At 49.2% G+C, this 14262-nt stretch overlaps 3 protein-coding genes across 3 annotated transcripts; 2 read left to right on the top strand and 1 right to left on the bottom strand.

Moving 5' to 3' along the window:
* Window positions 1–11: 11 nt before the first annotated feature.
* Window positions 12–5452, bottom strand: N7516_001993 (DNA topoisomerase 2; the record flags this gene model as incomplete). Its single annotated transcript, XM_057214713.1, has 3 exons — window positions 12–4898; window positions 4965–5297; window positions 5375–5452. The coding sequence occupies 3 exons, from the start codon at window positions 5450–5452 to the stop codon at window positions 12–14; spliced, it is 5298 nt and encodes a 1765-aa protein (XP_057076596.1).
* A 2264-nt stretch (window positions 5453–7716) lies between these two features.
* Window positions 7717–13266, top strand: N7516_001992 (putative GTPase activating protein (Evi5); the record flags this gene model as incomplete). The annotated part of the gene is made up of 9 exons (XM_057214712.1): window positions 7717–8064; window positions 8134–8744; window positions 8808–9164; window positions 9234–10586; window positions 11346–11563; window positions 11614–12229; window positions 12282–12451; window positions 12546–13117; window positions 13177–13266. 9 exons carry the CDS (start codon window positions 7717–7719, stop codon window positions 13264–13266), a joined length of 4335 nt encoding a protein of 1444 aa, XP_057076595.1.
* A 342-nt stretch (window positions 13267–13608) lies between these two features.
* Window positions 13609–14028, top strand: N7516_001991 (uncharacterized protein; the record flags this gene model as incomplete). The annotated part of the gene is made up of 2 exons (XM_057214711.1): window positions 13609–13728; window positions 13789–14028. The coding sequence occupies 2 exons, from the start codon at window positions 13609–13611 to the stop codon at window positions 14026–14028; spliced, it is 360 nt and encodes a 119-aa protein (XP_057076594.1).
* Between the last annotated feature and the right edge of the window lie 234 nt (window positions 14029–14262).

Here is a 14262-nt window from a genome sequence, read left to right as displayed (position 1 = left end):
TATTCCACTACTTAGTCGCTCTCATCTTCGTCTTCGTCAAAGTCATCGGCCGATGCTTCTTCATCGCTGTCATCCTCAATGACATAGGACTTCTTCTGCTGCGTGGCGCCACGACGAGCAGGGCGGCTTGGAGCGGCGCGACGGGGCGCGGGAACGGGCTCATCGTCGTCCGAAATGTCCACATTCACTTTTCCCGCTGGCGAATCCAAAATGTCGTTGGCCATTGCGTCGATGTCATCCTCCGAATAATCATCTGCGGTCTTCTTGCTTGCCTTGGCTTGCTTAGAAGCATAGGCCTTGGCCGCCGGGGATAAAGTCGGCTTGGGGGCGGCGGGCTTGGGGGCGGGCTTGGCAGCTGGCTCTTTCTTAGGGCGACCACGGGCCTTGGTTGCCGATGTGGCGGTCGCGGCCTTCGAGGCAGCCTTAGCCTTGGGTGCAGCTTTGCCCCGAGCAGTTGGCTTGATCGGCTCGTCATCTTCGTTATCATCGTCATCAACCTCTACGACCTTGGGAGCAGCCTTTGGCGCAGCCTTGGCCTTGGGAGCAGCTTTGGCCCGACCAGTTGGCTTGACTGGTTGGTCCTCGTCGTCCTCTCCATCGTTGTCGTCGGGCTTGACGTCCTTAGGTTTGACCTGGATGGAGCGCCGTGGGGAGTTTTGAGGAATGAGCTTGCTGTAGTCCGTCTCATCCGGATCAAAATCGTCATTGACCTTGGAAGACTTCGTGGCAGTCTTCACGCTGGCACTGCTTTCCGAACGGGGGCGCTCCAAAAAGAGTTGTCGAGAATCGGTGGCCGAGTCACCACCAATGCCCTTGACCATCATGCTAACGTCTCCAAGAAGATCATCACCGTTATCACTGTCAGAGTCGCTAGGCGCCTGGTACTTCACAGGCTTGCGAGCACGAGAAGACTGCACTGTGGGCTTGGAAGCCTCGGATTTGGCAATCTCCAAGAAATCGTCATCCGAGTCCTCTTCGACCTTGGCCTTGGGCTTAGGTCCTCGTTTAGCGACCGGCTTGGCCGCTACCTTGGCGGCTGGTTTGGGCTTTGGCACCTCGTCCACATCTACGTCCATCGTATCATCAGCTGGCTGGGTTGATGCCCGCGAGGCTTGGGGAACATCGTCGATATCGATAAAGTCATCTTCTTGTTTAGACAGAGTCTTAGGCTTCGAGGCAGCACGGCTCTTCTTCGGAAGGACCTCCATGTCCATGTTGAATTCATCATCCGAGTCAGCAGTTCCATTTGCTGCAGCCGGTGGTGTTGGTTTGCTCGGAGCTTGGTTGAGGAAATTCATCAAGCTGTTTTTGGGCTGCTCTTTTTTCTTGGCCGCGGCGGCCTTCTTCGTCTTGGGGGCCCCGAAGTCTTCGTCGTCCGGATCATCGCCGTTAGCAGCCTTACGCTTGCGCGAAGCCGCGGCGCGACCACCACCAGTGGCCAGCTTGGTCGAACTACGGCGGTCCAAGCTAGCCATCTTGCGGGCTCGACGGTCCTCATCTTCAATCTGGAAACGCCACTCATTGATGAACTCCTGCAAATCGTGGGTCCATATGTCCTCCTTGGACAGCTTAATTAAGACGTCGACCTCGGTTTCCTTGTCACCAATCTGACGACGGAGCTTCTCCACGCGCTCTTGGGTCAGCGACCACATAGGCATGCCCAGAAGGTAGTCAAATGAGCTGGATAGCACTTCAGCCTCAACGTCATCCGACTCCTCTTCTTCTTCTACCACAGGCTCATCTTCGCCCATCTTGGCAGCCTCGGCCACCTTGGCAATTGGCTTGAAGCCCTTCTCCTTTAGTTCAGTGATTAGAGCAGGCTTTTTCTTCTTGGAGATGACCAATTTGCCGTCGATAATCATCTGCACGAAGCGAGCTTGGTTGCTCAGCTTCTCCAACTCTCTCTGTAGGTCGTTAAGTTGGAACTGCTTGCGTCGCTCATAATATTTGAGACGGACGGCATAGAACTCCTTGAGGATGTCATCGACAGTGGCGTACTTGGTGATGCGGCCCTCGGGATCGAAGGCTACCAAATTGGTTGTTGCAATAGACTTGGTCAGCTTGAATTTTTCTTCCAAGCCTTCACTCAAAGCAACCTTCATGTGTTTCTCGTCGAGTTGAATGATGAAGTGGACCTTGGTGTGAGTGTTGTAGTCCCTGTAATCCTTGATGAAGGATGGCACCTTCTCCGCCTTGATGATTTCCTCCAGCTTGTCCTTGAAATCCTGTGTCCAGGATCGAATAGGCAATTCGGTGATCTCGACCTCCTTGTCGCCGCATTCCCTGATGATACCGCTGAATTTGTAGCGATCTCCACCCACGGCCACAACCTCGCCGGTGAACCCACGGAACCAAGGCTGCATTGGCTCAGTAGGCTGGCCAGCCATGAGGCGCTTGAGATTGTTCACAACATCTTCAGGATTGTAGTTGGGGATAGAAGAACTCCAACCAGTTCCGATACCATCCGCGCCGTTGATCAAAATCATCGGGACGACAGGCATAAAGACCTCGGGCTCAATCTTCTTGCCATCATCCTCATTGTATGTTAGTAGAGGTTCATCGGCCGTATGGAAAACTTTGCGTGCAAAGGGGGACAGGCGAGTGTAGATGTAACGAGCACTGGCACAATCACCGCCACCTTGAAGTCGACTACCAAAGTTTCCACTGGGCTCTAGGCAGTTGATATTGTTGGAGCCAACAAAGGTCTGGGCCAGACCGACGATAGTCTGCTGAAGGGAGACGTCACCGTGGTGGTAGGCTGTCATTCCGGATACATGACCTGCTAGCTCAACCACCTTCATGTCCTTCTTTAGATTGCGGCGGAAACAGGTGTGAAGCACCTTGCGCTGACCTGGCTTCAAACCATCCACAACGGAAGGAATCGAACGTTGGTTATCTGCCATACTGAACAGGATGAGCTCCTTGTTGATGAAGTCGGTGTATGTGATCTTCGCCACGGAATGATCCAGATATGTGCCGGGCTTATATTGACGGAGCCACTCTTTACGCTCGTCTGCCTTCTTCTTAGAGAAAGCCAGCTCGATGAGTCCGGCTTCGCCGTCTTGCATAGTGTGGAATTCTTTGAGATGACGATCGAGGTCGCGGAAATAGACCTGTGCGTCTTCTGTGGTGCTGGTTCCCAGACCCTTGTAGTATTTATGCTCCCAGCCGCGTTCGTGTTTGTGAGCTTCACGCCATTCGTCATGTTCGGGCATGGTAAAGAACGATTTCTGCTTGGTCGGGTTCTTCGGGTCGCCCTTCCAAACCTTAATGATAGGAGTAATGAACTCAATGAGGAACTCAGGAAGCTTGAGCAAACTGGGAAACTGCGCTTGAAGGAAATTGATGAGCAGACCCTTGATGTGACTGCCGTCATGATCCTGATCAGTCATGATCATGAGATGGCCATATCGCAGTCCCTTGGTTTCGGTGTACTCCTTCTTGTGCTGTAAACCAATGAAGTTCTTGATGCTTTGGATCTCCACGTTCTTTGAAATTTGGTCAAAAGAAGCATCGCGAACATTAAGAAGCTTTCCGCGTAGGGGGAAAACACCGAACAAGTCCGGTCCAACAACTGCTCTACCTGCCATAGCCAATCCCTTGGCTGATTCACCCTCAGTCAAAATGAGAGTGCAGTGGTGACCCTCTCTGGTACCAGCTTTGTTGGCGTCGACCAGCTTTGGGTTGTTCATACGCGTGCGTCGGCCAGTATCACCCTTCTTCAAGATCTGATCGGCTTTTTGCTCCGCGAAGTGCAGAATATTTGACATAACTTCGGTCTTCAAGACCTTCTTGTAGAAATCTTCATCCAGGGGACACTTGCTGCCGAACTGACTAGCCTTGGTCGTCAACTGTTCCTTGGTCTGGGAGGTGAAGGCCGGGTTGACAATCAATGCCTTTACGAAAATGAAGATGTGGTTCCGAATCTGTGCCGACTTCAGAGTTGCTCCAGACTTGTTCTTCTTCTTCACCTGGTCGGCCAAGCGGGTACAGATCTGATCGGCGATGTAGTTGACGTGTGTTCCACCCGAGGTTGTCGCGATCGAGTTGACAAAGGAGACCTGTTGGAACGAACCATCCGAAACAGCAAAACCAATCTCCCATCGAGGATCGGGGCTGCACGTAATAATTTCATCCTTTGAGGGAGGGCCGTCGTCACCGCGCTCCTTGCGAATGGCTTTGGTGTACATTTCCATGTACTTTCGGAAATTGCGAACGGCGACGCGTGTGCCGTTTAATTTGACACCAACATTGGCGGTACCCGCCAAGTCGTAGACTCTGCGCTTGACGAGGGATTCAAAGTCATCGTCAATGCCATCCATGCCGAACTTGGCAAAGTCTGGCTTGAAAGTGACCTTGGTGTAGTCATCTCCCTTGCCATCTGTGATCTTTGCCTTGCCCATCTTTGTCATGTTCTCAGTCCAGGTTTGCTTGTACTTCTTCTTTTGGCGGGAGTCTTGGGTTTCGAGAGTGAACTCTGTCGAGAAAACATTACAAAGTTTGGCACCGAAACCGTTGCGACCTCCAGTCACCTTCTGTTGGCTATCGTCGTAGTTGGAAGAGGTGAGCAGATGACCGAAGATAAGTTCGGGCACGTAGATTTTCTCTTTGGAGTGGATTTCAATAGGAATACCACGTCCGTTGTTCCACACGCTGATTTCCCCGGCCTCGCGATCAATCGTGATGCGCATCTCGTTCATGTTCGCGTCGTTGTGCTTGTTGTCGGCGGCGTTGACCACAATCTCGTCAAAGATTTTGTAGAGACCGGGCACGAAAGAGACATCGCGGTACTCCATCGACTCAGTTCCGGAGTTGTACACCCACATCTGCTGGGTGGTGCGTTCGGTGGATCCAATGTAGGTATCGGGACGTTTGATAATGTGTTCAAGTTGGGTGAGCTATATGTAAGAGTAGAGATAAGTATCCGGCCAAGATTAAAGCAAGCTATAAGCTGCGTGACTTACTTTCTGGTACTTCTCTGATGCATTTCCACCCTTGCTCGCGCTATCAGTGGTAGCGTCCCCTCCGTAAGACTCATTTTCGACATCGGCTAGAGGCTTTGAGCCAGCTCTCTTCGGTGCAGCCGTTTTCTTGGCCTTGGGAGGGGTATGGGAGAGCAGAGAATCAGCATCGGACATTTGAATATCGGACATTTCGTCCTCGCTGTCGGCCTTGGCCTTCTTCTTAGTAGCCGCTGCCTTCGCCGCAGGCTTGGCCTTCAGAGTGGTCTGGGTTGTCTTTTTGGCGGCAGGTTTGGCGGCGGCAGCTTTCTTAGGAGCCGCCTTAGCTTTGGGTTTCTGGGAGACGTATAATGTCAGTAACCAAAGTCAAGTCTCGTGTTGGGCATTTTGTCATATTGGGGGGAAATTCATACCGGTGCAGGCTCGGGAGCAAAGTCAGAGCTGCCTCCGTCATCCTCGAAGACCGAGTCTTCCATCATGGAGTCGTCCATGATAAATGTGAGTACACCGATGAAGCACGATGGAGCGCTATTAGGGGGGGTGGGAAGGAGTTGAAGTCAGGTCTCGAAGTTGAAGCAAACGAATGATGCTATGATTCAATGTTAATAACGGATCAATCGAGCTCCGGCATGCTCAAGCCAGAAAAGGTAAAGCAAAGAAACGAAAGAGAGGAAAAGAGAGAAGAGAGAGACTACGCGGAGGGGAAGCGCCTGTTGTTTTTTTGCCCGGGGAAGTCGCGACTGACAGGGGGGCGGTGGGCAGTTTGGGGCCACTCGGATCATATTTTTTTCCTCACCGCCTGAAAACACGCCCCAAATAGGCAATTCACAAACAAACGAGAAAACAGAGAGTTCCCTTTCCCCTCACTTTGCATGTTGTTGTATCTTCAGGTCAATTCATAGTTGAGATAGACTCAGGTATCTATATTTTTTTGGACTACATGACATATCTTTGAGGTGGCAGATTCCTTGTTTTCTTTGACTCAAATATCACAATTGAACTTAGCGCCAATGGTGAAGATCTAAATAGTTATGTTGTATAGTTTGGCAGGTGAAATCAGAGCAGGGAGTCCTCCATAGATTCCCTCAAATGTCAAATATGACTGAGTTCTGTTTTCTTCTTCCCTTAACACAAGAGATGAAGGTGGGGCAGTCCCCTATAATCTTCCTGGGTTTCCAAAATATGTCAATTTACATTCTTCATGGCACACATGCATGATATGTATGAACCACCTACCTTTAGTGGGCTATACATATAAGTATGAAAGGGATATCCTCACCTATAGTACTGTTTGTAGTGTGCGGGGTCACTGTAACCCTTGTATGACTCTGAGTACAATGTATAGTAATTAACAGTGATAACCCGTGGACAATGGACAATTGTGGTAATAGCCATTGAATGAAATCAAGCACATACTATGACACAGGGTCCCATTGTCCTGAGATGCTTTCTCGCGGATATGCGGATATAAGTATTGGGGTAAACATGGATAGCCATCAAGGCCACACTGAAAATATATGATGTACCTAGCTATCGCGGAAAATAACCCCACCGCCTGACAGCCCGACAGTCCTCAATCCGAGGGTCACACGGCTCTAAACAGCGGCACCTGGTTGGGCTATCTATCCTCCGTATGTTGTACGGAGTGCTCCGTACAAAATAGTCCAAGAACTTTCTCGAAATCTTGAAAAGTGGGCTGGAAACCATCCTAGCTTTGACAGGTGGACCATCAGATGTACTCTGTGGATCTCTGCGAGCAATCGACGGTGTGAGCCCCAGGGGGTACTCCATACAGAAACTAGGAATATATGTAGTAGATCCCAAGCCTCCATATAATCCTTTATGTCAATCATGTATGATGTACGGAGTACGGGGTGACTACGTAGTGAACACACAAAAACGTTGGCCAGCCTCAATATTGAGATTAAACGGATAAGCCAGGGGGTGGTAATGGTATTTCAATATAAGCCCGAGGATGTCACCAATAAGATTGGCTAGGGATAAAGTACTAGCCACTAAAAACAATAAAAGATTACCAATCCACACTTGACTGTATCAACGATACAGAACTGTATAGTTACATAACGAGGGTGCCCCCTTTGACATTAAGCCAAAAATGAGAGGCTGTACGTACCTGCAGGCAATATGCAGTTGGAATAGCAGGACTCAAGACATATATTCCCTACATATGTTGTATAGGGATCATCACGATCTCAGACATAGTACTAGTATTACATATTATTAGTACGGAGTACGGAGTATACTATGGTCTTCCGATGCTACTTTCCAAGGTTAGTTTTGGGTTGAACAGCCATGGAATTAATGTTATTGTCTTACATTTGATACAATATACAATTATACCTATGTAGTCACAATATTAGTTTCCAAGATTAATCCATAATATATCCATTTCAATGGTCAAACAGTCGGTGTATGAGGATGATCGACAGAGGCCGAGACTCCACGAGGGGAAAGCTAAAGGGGGGCTAACGAAATAGGTGGGATCTCTCCTGACTCCCTTTTTTTCTCCCTCCAGCCTTTTCTCTTCTTGTACTGGATACAAGTCTAGAGTCATATCCAGGTCCCACTTCTGCTGGAAGGAATTGGTTTTGAACATATTTGAAATACTCGAAAGTGCATAGTTATGCAGTTGAAACCCGCCTGAAAATAAGCCCCCCTGTTATCCTCCGATATCAACGTCAATAACGCGTCGACATCCTTCCAATCGCCTACTCTTATCACCTACCGCGTCACAATGGAAGGTTCCGAGCCAGAGTATCCCAGCGCCAGTCACGCGCCTAACCATGATTCAATGGTCACCGTCGCGTTATCGGATAACCAATCCAGTTCAGAGCACACCCAACCGGATTGGCGCACTCTTAACATCCCTCCAACTCCAGTTGAGATGACCCATCTCGAGAAGGAGAGTGAGGAGTCCTTTGGACCGGTGCCACTACAGGACGCGGCGAGGACCACCCCCACTCCCGAAACCCCAGGCGCGGATAGAGGGAGACAGACAGGCGAAATGTTTGACAATGAGGTGGATTGGGAGAACCTTGATAAGACAGAAGAACAAGAACCGCGTGGGGAGGGATCCGATGAAGTAAGTGTGACAAGCTTCCAAAGAATTCTGGAATCGGGGGAATGGCTAACATTCCTGACCTAATTTTAGTCCACGGCCCTGCTCCTCGCTCGACTCGAACAAGAAAACAATGCTTTGGCGACCAACCCCAAATCTGGGATACACGAGGTTCCCGATGGCAAGATACATCAGCGGCAATCCCGCTCTGAGTCACTACACCATATCAAGCGACTCATTAGGGATCCCGCTCGGGCAGAGCTGCGATACTCGCAGTTACCCCCTCCTCCAATGACTGAATTAGAGTTTTGGGCCGCTCTTGTCGCCGATTACCACCAGACTGCCCAGCGTTTGCCAACATTGACTTCGAATAAGATTCAAAGAGGTGTGCCTCCGCCATTGCGAGGGGTGGTGTGGCCTAGCCTAGCGGGCGCACGCGATCCTAATCTGTTGAATGAATTCCAGAGACTTTCGGGCGAAACCAGTCCGTACGATGGGCTGATTGGAAAAGATATTGGCCGTAGCTTTCCCAATGTTGAGATGTTCCGCGACCCGAACGGCGAGGGTCAACAAATGCTCGGGCGAGTGTTGCGATGCTTCAGTCTTTATGATACCAAGATTGGCTACTGTCAAGGTCTTGGATTTGTGGTAGGCCCTCTGCTCATGCACATGACAGATGCTGAGGCCTTTTGTGTTCTTGTCCGGTAAAGCCCCCTTGGAAGATGATATAACCTGGAAAAGTCGTACTAATGTGTCACGTATTTTAGCCTCATGGACCACTATAACCTCCGAACTTGCTATCTTCCAGACCTTTCGGGTCTTCACCTTCATGTTTATCAGTTTCAAAATCTGCTAGCACGGCACAGGCCGGTCCTGTTCCAACATCTCGAAGCACTGCACGTTGAGCCGGTCTACGTATCGCAGTGGTTCCTCTCATTCTTTGCGGTGGCCTGTCCGCTGCCGATGCTTCTTCGAATTTATGATGTCATTTTTTTGGAAGGCGCATGCGAGACATTGATGCGAGTTGCACTTTCCCTGATGCAGCGCAACGAGAAGAGAATTTTGGCTTGCAGTGAATTTGAGGACGTGATGCAACTGTTATTGTCTCGAAGCTTGTGGGACACGTAAGTTTTTTATACATCTCACAAAGCAAATCTTGGAAACAAAGAACTCCGCTAACCCGTGATATTCAGATACGCCTTCAATGCTGATGATCTCGTTAATGATTTCGTGTCTCTGACATCTCTCGTGACAAATGAGAGTCTCCAAGCCCTTGAAGCCAGCTACAATCAATCTAAAGGCTCACCGTCCGGGCCCTCCTTTCCGCAGATGCAAGCAACGGCCTCTGGTTTCCTTGGGCGGCTATGGGCTGGCTCATCCAACTCTCACAATTCGGTCAAGTCACTCAATCCGAATTCTGGCCCGTCACGTCAGAACAGTACCATTCGTCGCTCTACCTCTAAGCAGAGCCTGACGTCCACTCTCAGCTCTATTGAAACCGCGTCCGACGCAAGTACTGTTGCCACCGAATTATCAGCGGCTGGGGCTAGCGTCGATAATCAAAAATCGCGCGTGAAGTCCAACATGTCTTCACATCACAAAGACCGCGATCTTCACACTCAGATTGAAGAACTCTTGTTGGCCCTCAGCGATCTTCAGCGTCAACAAGCTAACCTCACACGTGAACTGCAACAGGAGAGAGAGGAACGGGAGGAAGACCATGCCCTGGCCAAGGAGATGCTCAACCAAATCAGAGAACAACCGACTGAGTCACAACCGGCCGAATTAGTAGCCAAAGCCCAAGCACGTTTTGAATCGGTTAAACCGAAGCGTATTTCAATCACCCAGACCAAGCTCCAGCTCAATGACGACGTTACTCGATGGAAGGAAATGCACGAGGTGGAAGCCGGTCGTTGCTTGAACCTCACACGGCGCATCGACGATTTTGAACAGGAGAACTCATCCCTCAAAGAGCAATTACGGGAAGCCCGAGGCCGGATTCAAGACGGTTATCGGGAGCGACAGCGGCTCGAGCGCATGAACCGGGAACTGCGCACCCTCAAAACTCCTATATCTGACACGCCGCTAGACACATCCACCTCCATGATCGACTCTGGGGAGGGTCAATCGCCCACTAGTGGTCTGCGCGAGTTCAAGCTAGCCCGCACCAACTCCACAAAAAGTCCCACATATAACAGACGGACAAGCAGTCTGGGCCTCCAGAGCGTTTTGTCAGCGGAGAGTAACAAACCTGCTGCCGAAGAGGCATTGCTCATGGAGTTGGTTACTGCTAAGACGGCAGAGGCGGTTGCTAGGCAAGAGCTTGAAGAAGTAAAGGGCAAGTTGGATTCATTCCGGAAAATGATCAAGTCCTCCCAGGCGGCCAATCCCGAAAACCGCCATTCCTTTGTTGGATTATCTCAGTCGCGAATCAGCTTGGCGAATAAATCTCCCATCGAAACCTCGAAGACACTTGGGACACCACCCAACAACACAGGTGGTGGAGGATTCTTCAGTGGATGGGGTCGACGAACTGCGACTGACTAGTGTGAAATTCCATGATGGATTCTGGAAGAGATACGGTGTAATCATATTGGAATGCCCCGTCGAATTGGGCTGATTGGAGTTATGTCTGTATCCGATGTTGATTTATTATTATTAAAGTACATAGCGATATCCCTATCAAGACGAGTACATATTTTGGCTGTTGGATTTTTCCATCCTTTATATATCCTCTTTATATAAAAAAGAAAGTAGGGCTACAAAAGATCAACAAAGACAAAACAGCAGATCCGGGGGCATCCGGATCTCCTATACCAACCCTACAAAAATCTTCATCTTGGCCAAAAGACTACAATATACCTACAACAGTTGTAGGAATAATGTTTTTAGTTAATATTCTTCCAGATATTCTTTCCTTTACTCCATACTGTTCGGATTACTCGGCAGTCTCCATTGTTCTCTCTCATCCTCTCTCTACCATTGGCCAAACACAACATGTAGAGGAACCCAAGCCAAGCCACTAGTCTTGGGGGAATTCCCAAGAGCTACAAAACTTTTAAGGCTCCCAGATTAATCTTGAGATCTTACAGATTTCAAATTCTCATGGATTTCTTCGCGGTGCTGCGGAGGTTTTTCGGTTCTCCAAGGCGTTTCGCTATTGGTGCCCTATGCCTGGTGGTGTTTTTGATTGTTCCCTATTACAGAGAAGCTCTAGTAGTTCCATTACGAGTGAAACTGTCAAAGTAACTGCAGATCGCCCTTTTCGCATTTCCCTTTATTGGTCTATTCTGATCTGTATCAAGTCCTACAGAACAATCCGTTGACTCGTTCCCGAGCGATTACGCCGGTCAACCTCGAATTTCATCTCAAGTCATCAATGACCCCTATCCACATTATGATAGTGCGGAATGGATATCAACGTCAAAGGGACCGTACCAGCCATGCATTGGACCTCAAGGGCGACTCCTGAGCCGCAAAGATGAAGATATGATGATGAGCGGGTACCGCTGGAATACTTCAGGTGCGAAGAGCAATGATCTAGGAATGGACGGAGAACTAATCAGAGGTTAGATTTCCCAACACCAATTTTTGGATCTTATGAGTCGTGGGATTTGAATAACAGTCTCTGTGCCGATCGCTATTCCCGATATGGTGCATATGGTTACCTTCAGGGCAACGAAACCACTCGACTTCATAATTGGAATGGTACATTCGGCTCCAATGAGGCTTCCGAAATAGACTGGGAACAGGTGGACTGGGCATGTTTGCAACATGACTGTCTGCAGCGAAATAGCGTTCGATATCGCACGCAACCGTCCGAAAGGAAGATATCCGCTCTGTACAAGTCACTGGATTCAGATGTAAAGCCTTACGACCCCTTGAACAACACAGATAAGGCCCAGCCCCGGACAGCTGTTATACTGCGCTCTTGGATCGGCATGAAATACACCGAGAACGACTTGTATCACATTCGATCTATGATGATGGAATTATCACTCTACTCGGGTGCGGAATATGAGCTTATTCTCCTGATTGACTGCCAGGACGAGAAATTGCCCAAAGAGACTGACCATGCCGCTTGGAAGGCGTTCAACGAAAAACATTTGCCACAGGAGCTGCGCAACCTGGCGGTATGGTTTAATGCGGATATGTTAAGCGATTGGTATCCTGGGATTGATGTTCATGTGTATGTGTCCACGGCCCTCAGAGCTAGATCTTCCCTGCTGACATTATATTAGAGCGATATTACAATATTTCCAGCCGACGCAGATTTTCTCACGACTACATCCTCAGTACGACTACGTCTGGCAGTTTGAGATGGACTCGCGGTATACCGGCCATATGTACGACCTTTTGCACAAGGCAACAGAGTTCGCAAAACAACAGCCACGCAAGTATCTCTGGGAGCGTAACTCTCACTTCTATATTCCTGCTGTTCATGGCACCTGGGAAGAGTTCATGAAGAAGGTGGACCGGGAAATGTTTAAACATGACAACGGCAGTGTTTGGGGCCCTCGCCCCGCGGAGGGCATCGATATCGGAGGGCAAGCCATTACGCCCCCCCGTGCCACACCCAGAAGATGAGCCAGGGAGCTGGGGTGTGGGTGAAGAAGCTGATCTGATCACCTGGCTGCCCCATTTCAACCCAGTTGGTACGGACTGGCCTTTCCGTGATCGTGTCTTCAACTTCCCTCAAGATCAAGAGACTCCACGCTGGGCAGCTGTCGTGGCAATGTCTCGCATCTCAGCGCGACTTCTCAGTTTGTTGCATAAGGATAAGGTAAAATCAGGGGTCGGTCTCGCATCCGAGATGTCCCCTTTATCCTGGGCTCTGTACTATGGTTTGAAGGCAGTCCAGATTCCTCAACCGGTGTATCATGATGCCAAATGGGACCCTGAGGAATTGAACCGCCGTGCCAATCCGGGTGAGCCTGGCAAGGTCAACGCTGGGTTCAACAGCATCTGGAGCTGGGGTCAACATGATGATATCATATACAACACAACCTTTATGTTCAACTCTCAATTTTCAGAGAAGCTGTACAGAGCCTGGTTGGGCTATGATGGCGCCAAAGAGGTGAGTTGAGTTCTTGTTCTTGCGGTCCTTTAACATGTTCTGATGCTAATTGTATGCAGCGGGAGAAGGAAAACTCTCGACTCTGTCTTCCTCCCATCTTTCTACATCCAGTCAAGAACCTCGAGTCCGTGAAGACAAAGGGCTTTTGATTCTGCACTCGGTCGAGCGTTCGTGGACATTTTGTTTCGATCATGGTCATATACCCCAATTTTGTTAGAATAGTATACATAGAAATAGAAGAGGATCAAACATGAGTTTGCTGCAATAACTATTTATATAAGGTGAGAGAGACATGGCTTTCTTGTAAGCGATGCCACTATAAGAACCTGCATCTGACCTCTCTCACTTTTCTTCTTTCCTACTCCCTCAAGTTCACCGTCCACTGTCATTTCCCAAGGCCTTCTCCAAATATCAACCTTCTTACATCTAAAGCACTCACGGCTCACACTTGCAATCCAACTACCCAGAATTACGCGTCCATTCCAGCGAAAATGGCTCCAACCAAATCCGCCTCGAAGGTTGGAAAAAGCCCAGCCAAGCCAAAGGAGCCCAAAGACTCCGATTTGAAGAAGCAGCTCTTGTTCCTGTGGGCCTGCCACAAGGTCTCGAATGTTCAGGTTGTGTTTTACTCTCGGTCCATCTCGCTCGAATCTCACGGATTGTGTTAACAGGGTCAACTCAACTCGCAGATCGACATCCCAGCAGTCGCCAGATACTTTGGCATCAAGAACAATGCTGCCCAGATGAGATTCAAGCGCATGAAGAAGAAGCTTGAGGAACTGGAAGCATCCGCCAAAAGTGATGAAGAAACACATGCGCCCAAGTCCAACGATGATGATCACAAGGTTCAGACCGAGGAGCTGACCTACGAAGCCAATACCGGGGATGAAGGCGATGCCATGAATGAATAATGGGGGAAACCTGAGCGACAGACATCTTTGAATACTTGAGGTCTCCATATTTGCCATTCGACCATTTGACCATTTGACTATTTGACCATTTGACCATTTGACCAGATACACAAAGTACATAAAGTCTCGCACTTTCTTTGTTGTTTCTGAATTTTATTCTTATGAGCCAGTTTGATATTTTTTGATATCAATAGATGAATTACTGGTTATGCATGTTATAAAGTCCGATTCTAA

This window comes from Penicillium verrucosum (genome assembly GCF_028828655.1).
Source record: "Penicillium verrucosum strain IBT 35672 chromosome Unknown utg000001l_segment0_segment0, whole genome shotgun sequence".
In the NCBI taxonomy this organism is placed as follows: Eukaryota; Fungi; Ascomycota; class Eurotiomycetes; order Eurotiales; family Aspergillaceae; genus Penicillium; species Penicillium verrucosum.
The sequence above is the reverse complement of the archived record's forward strand: the minus strand, read 5'-3'. Positions and strand labels throughout refer to the sequence as shown.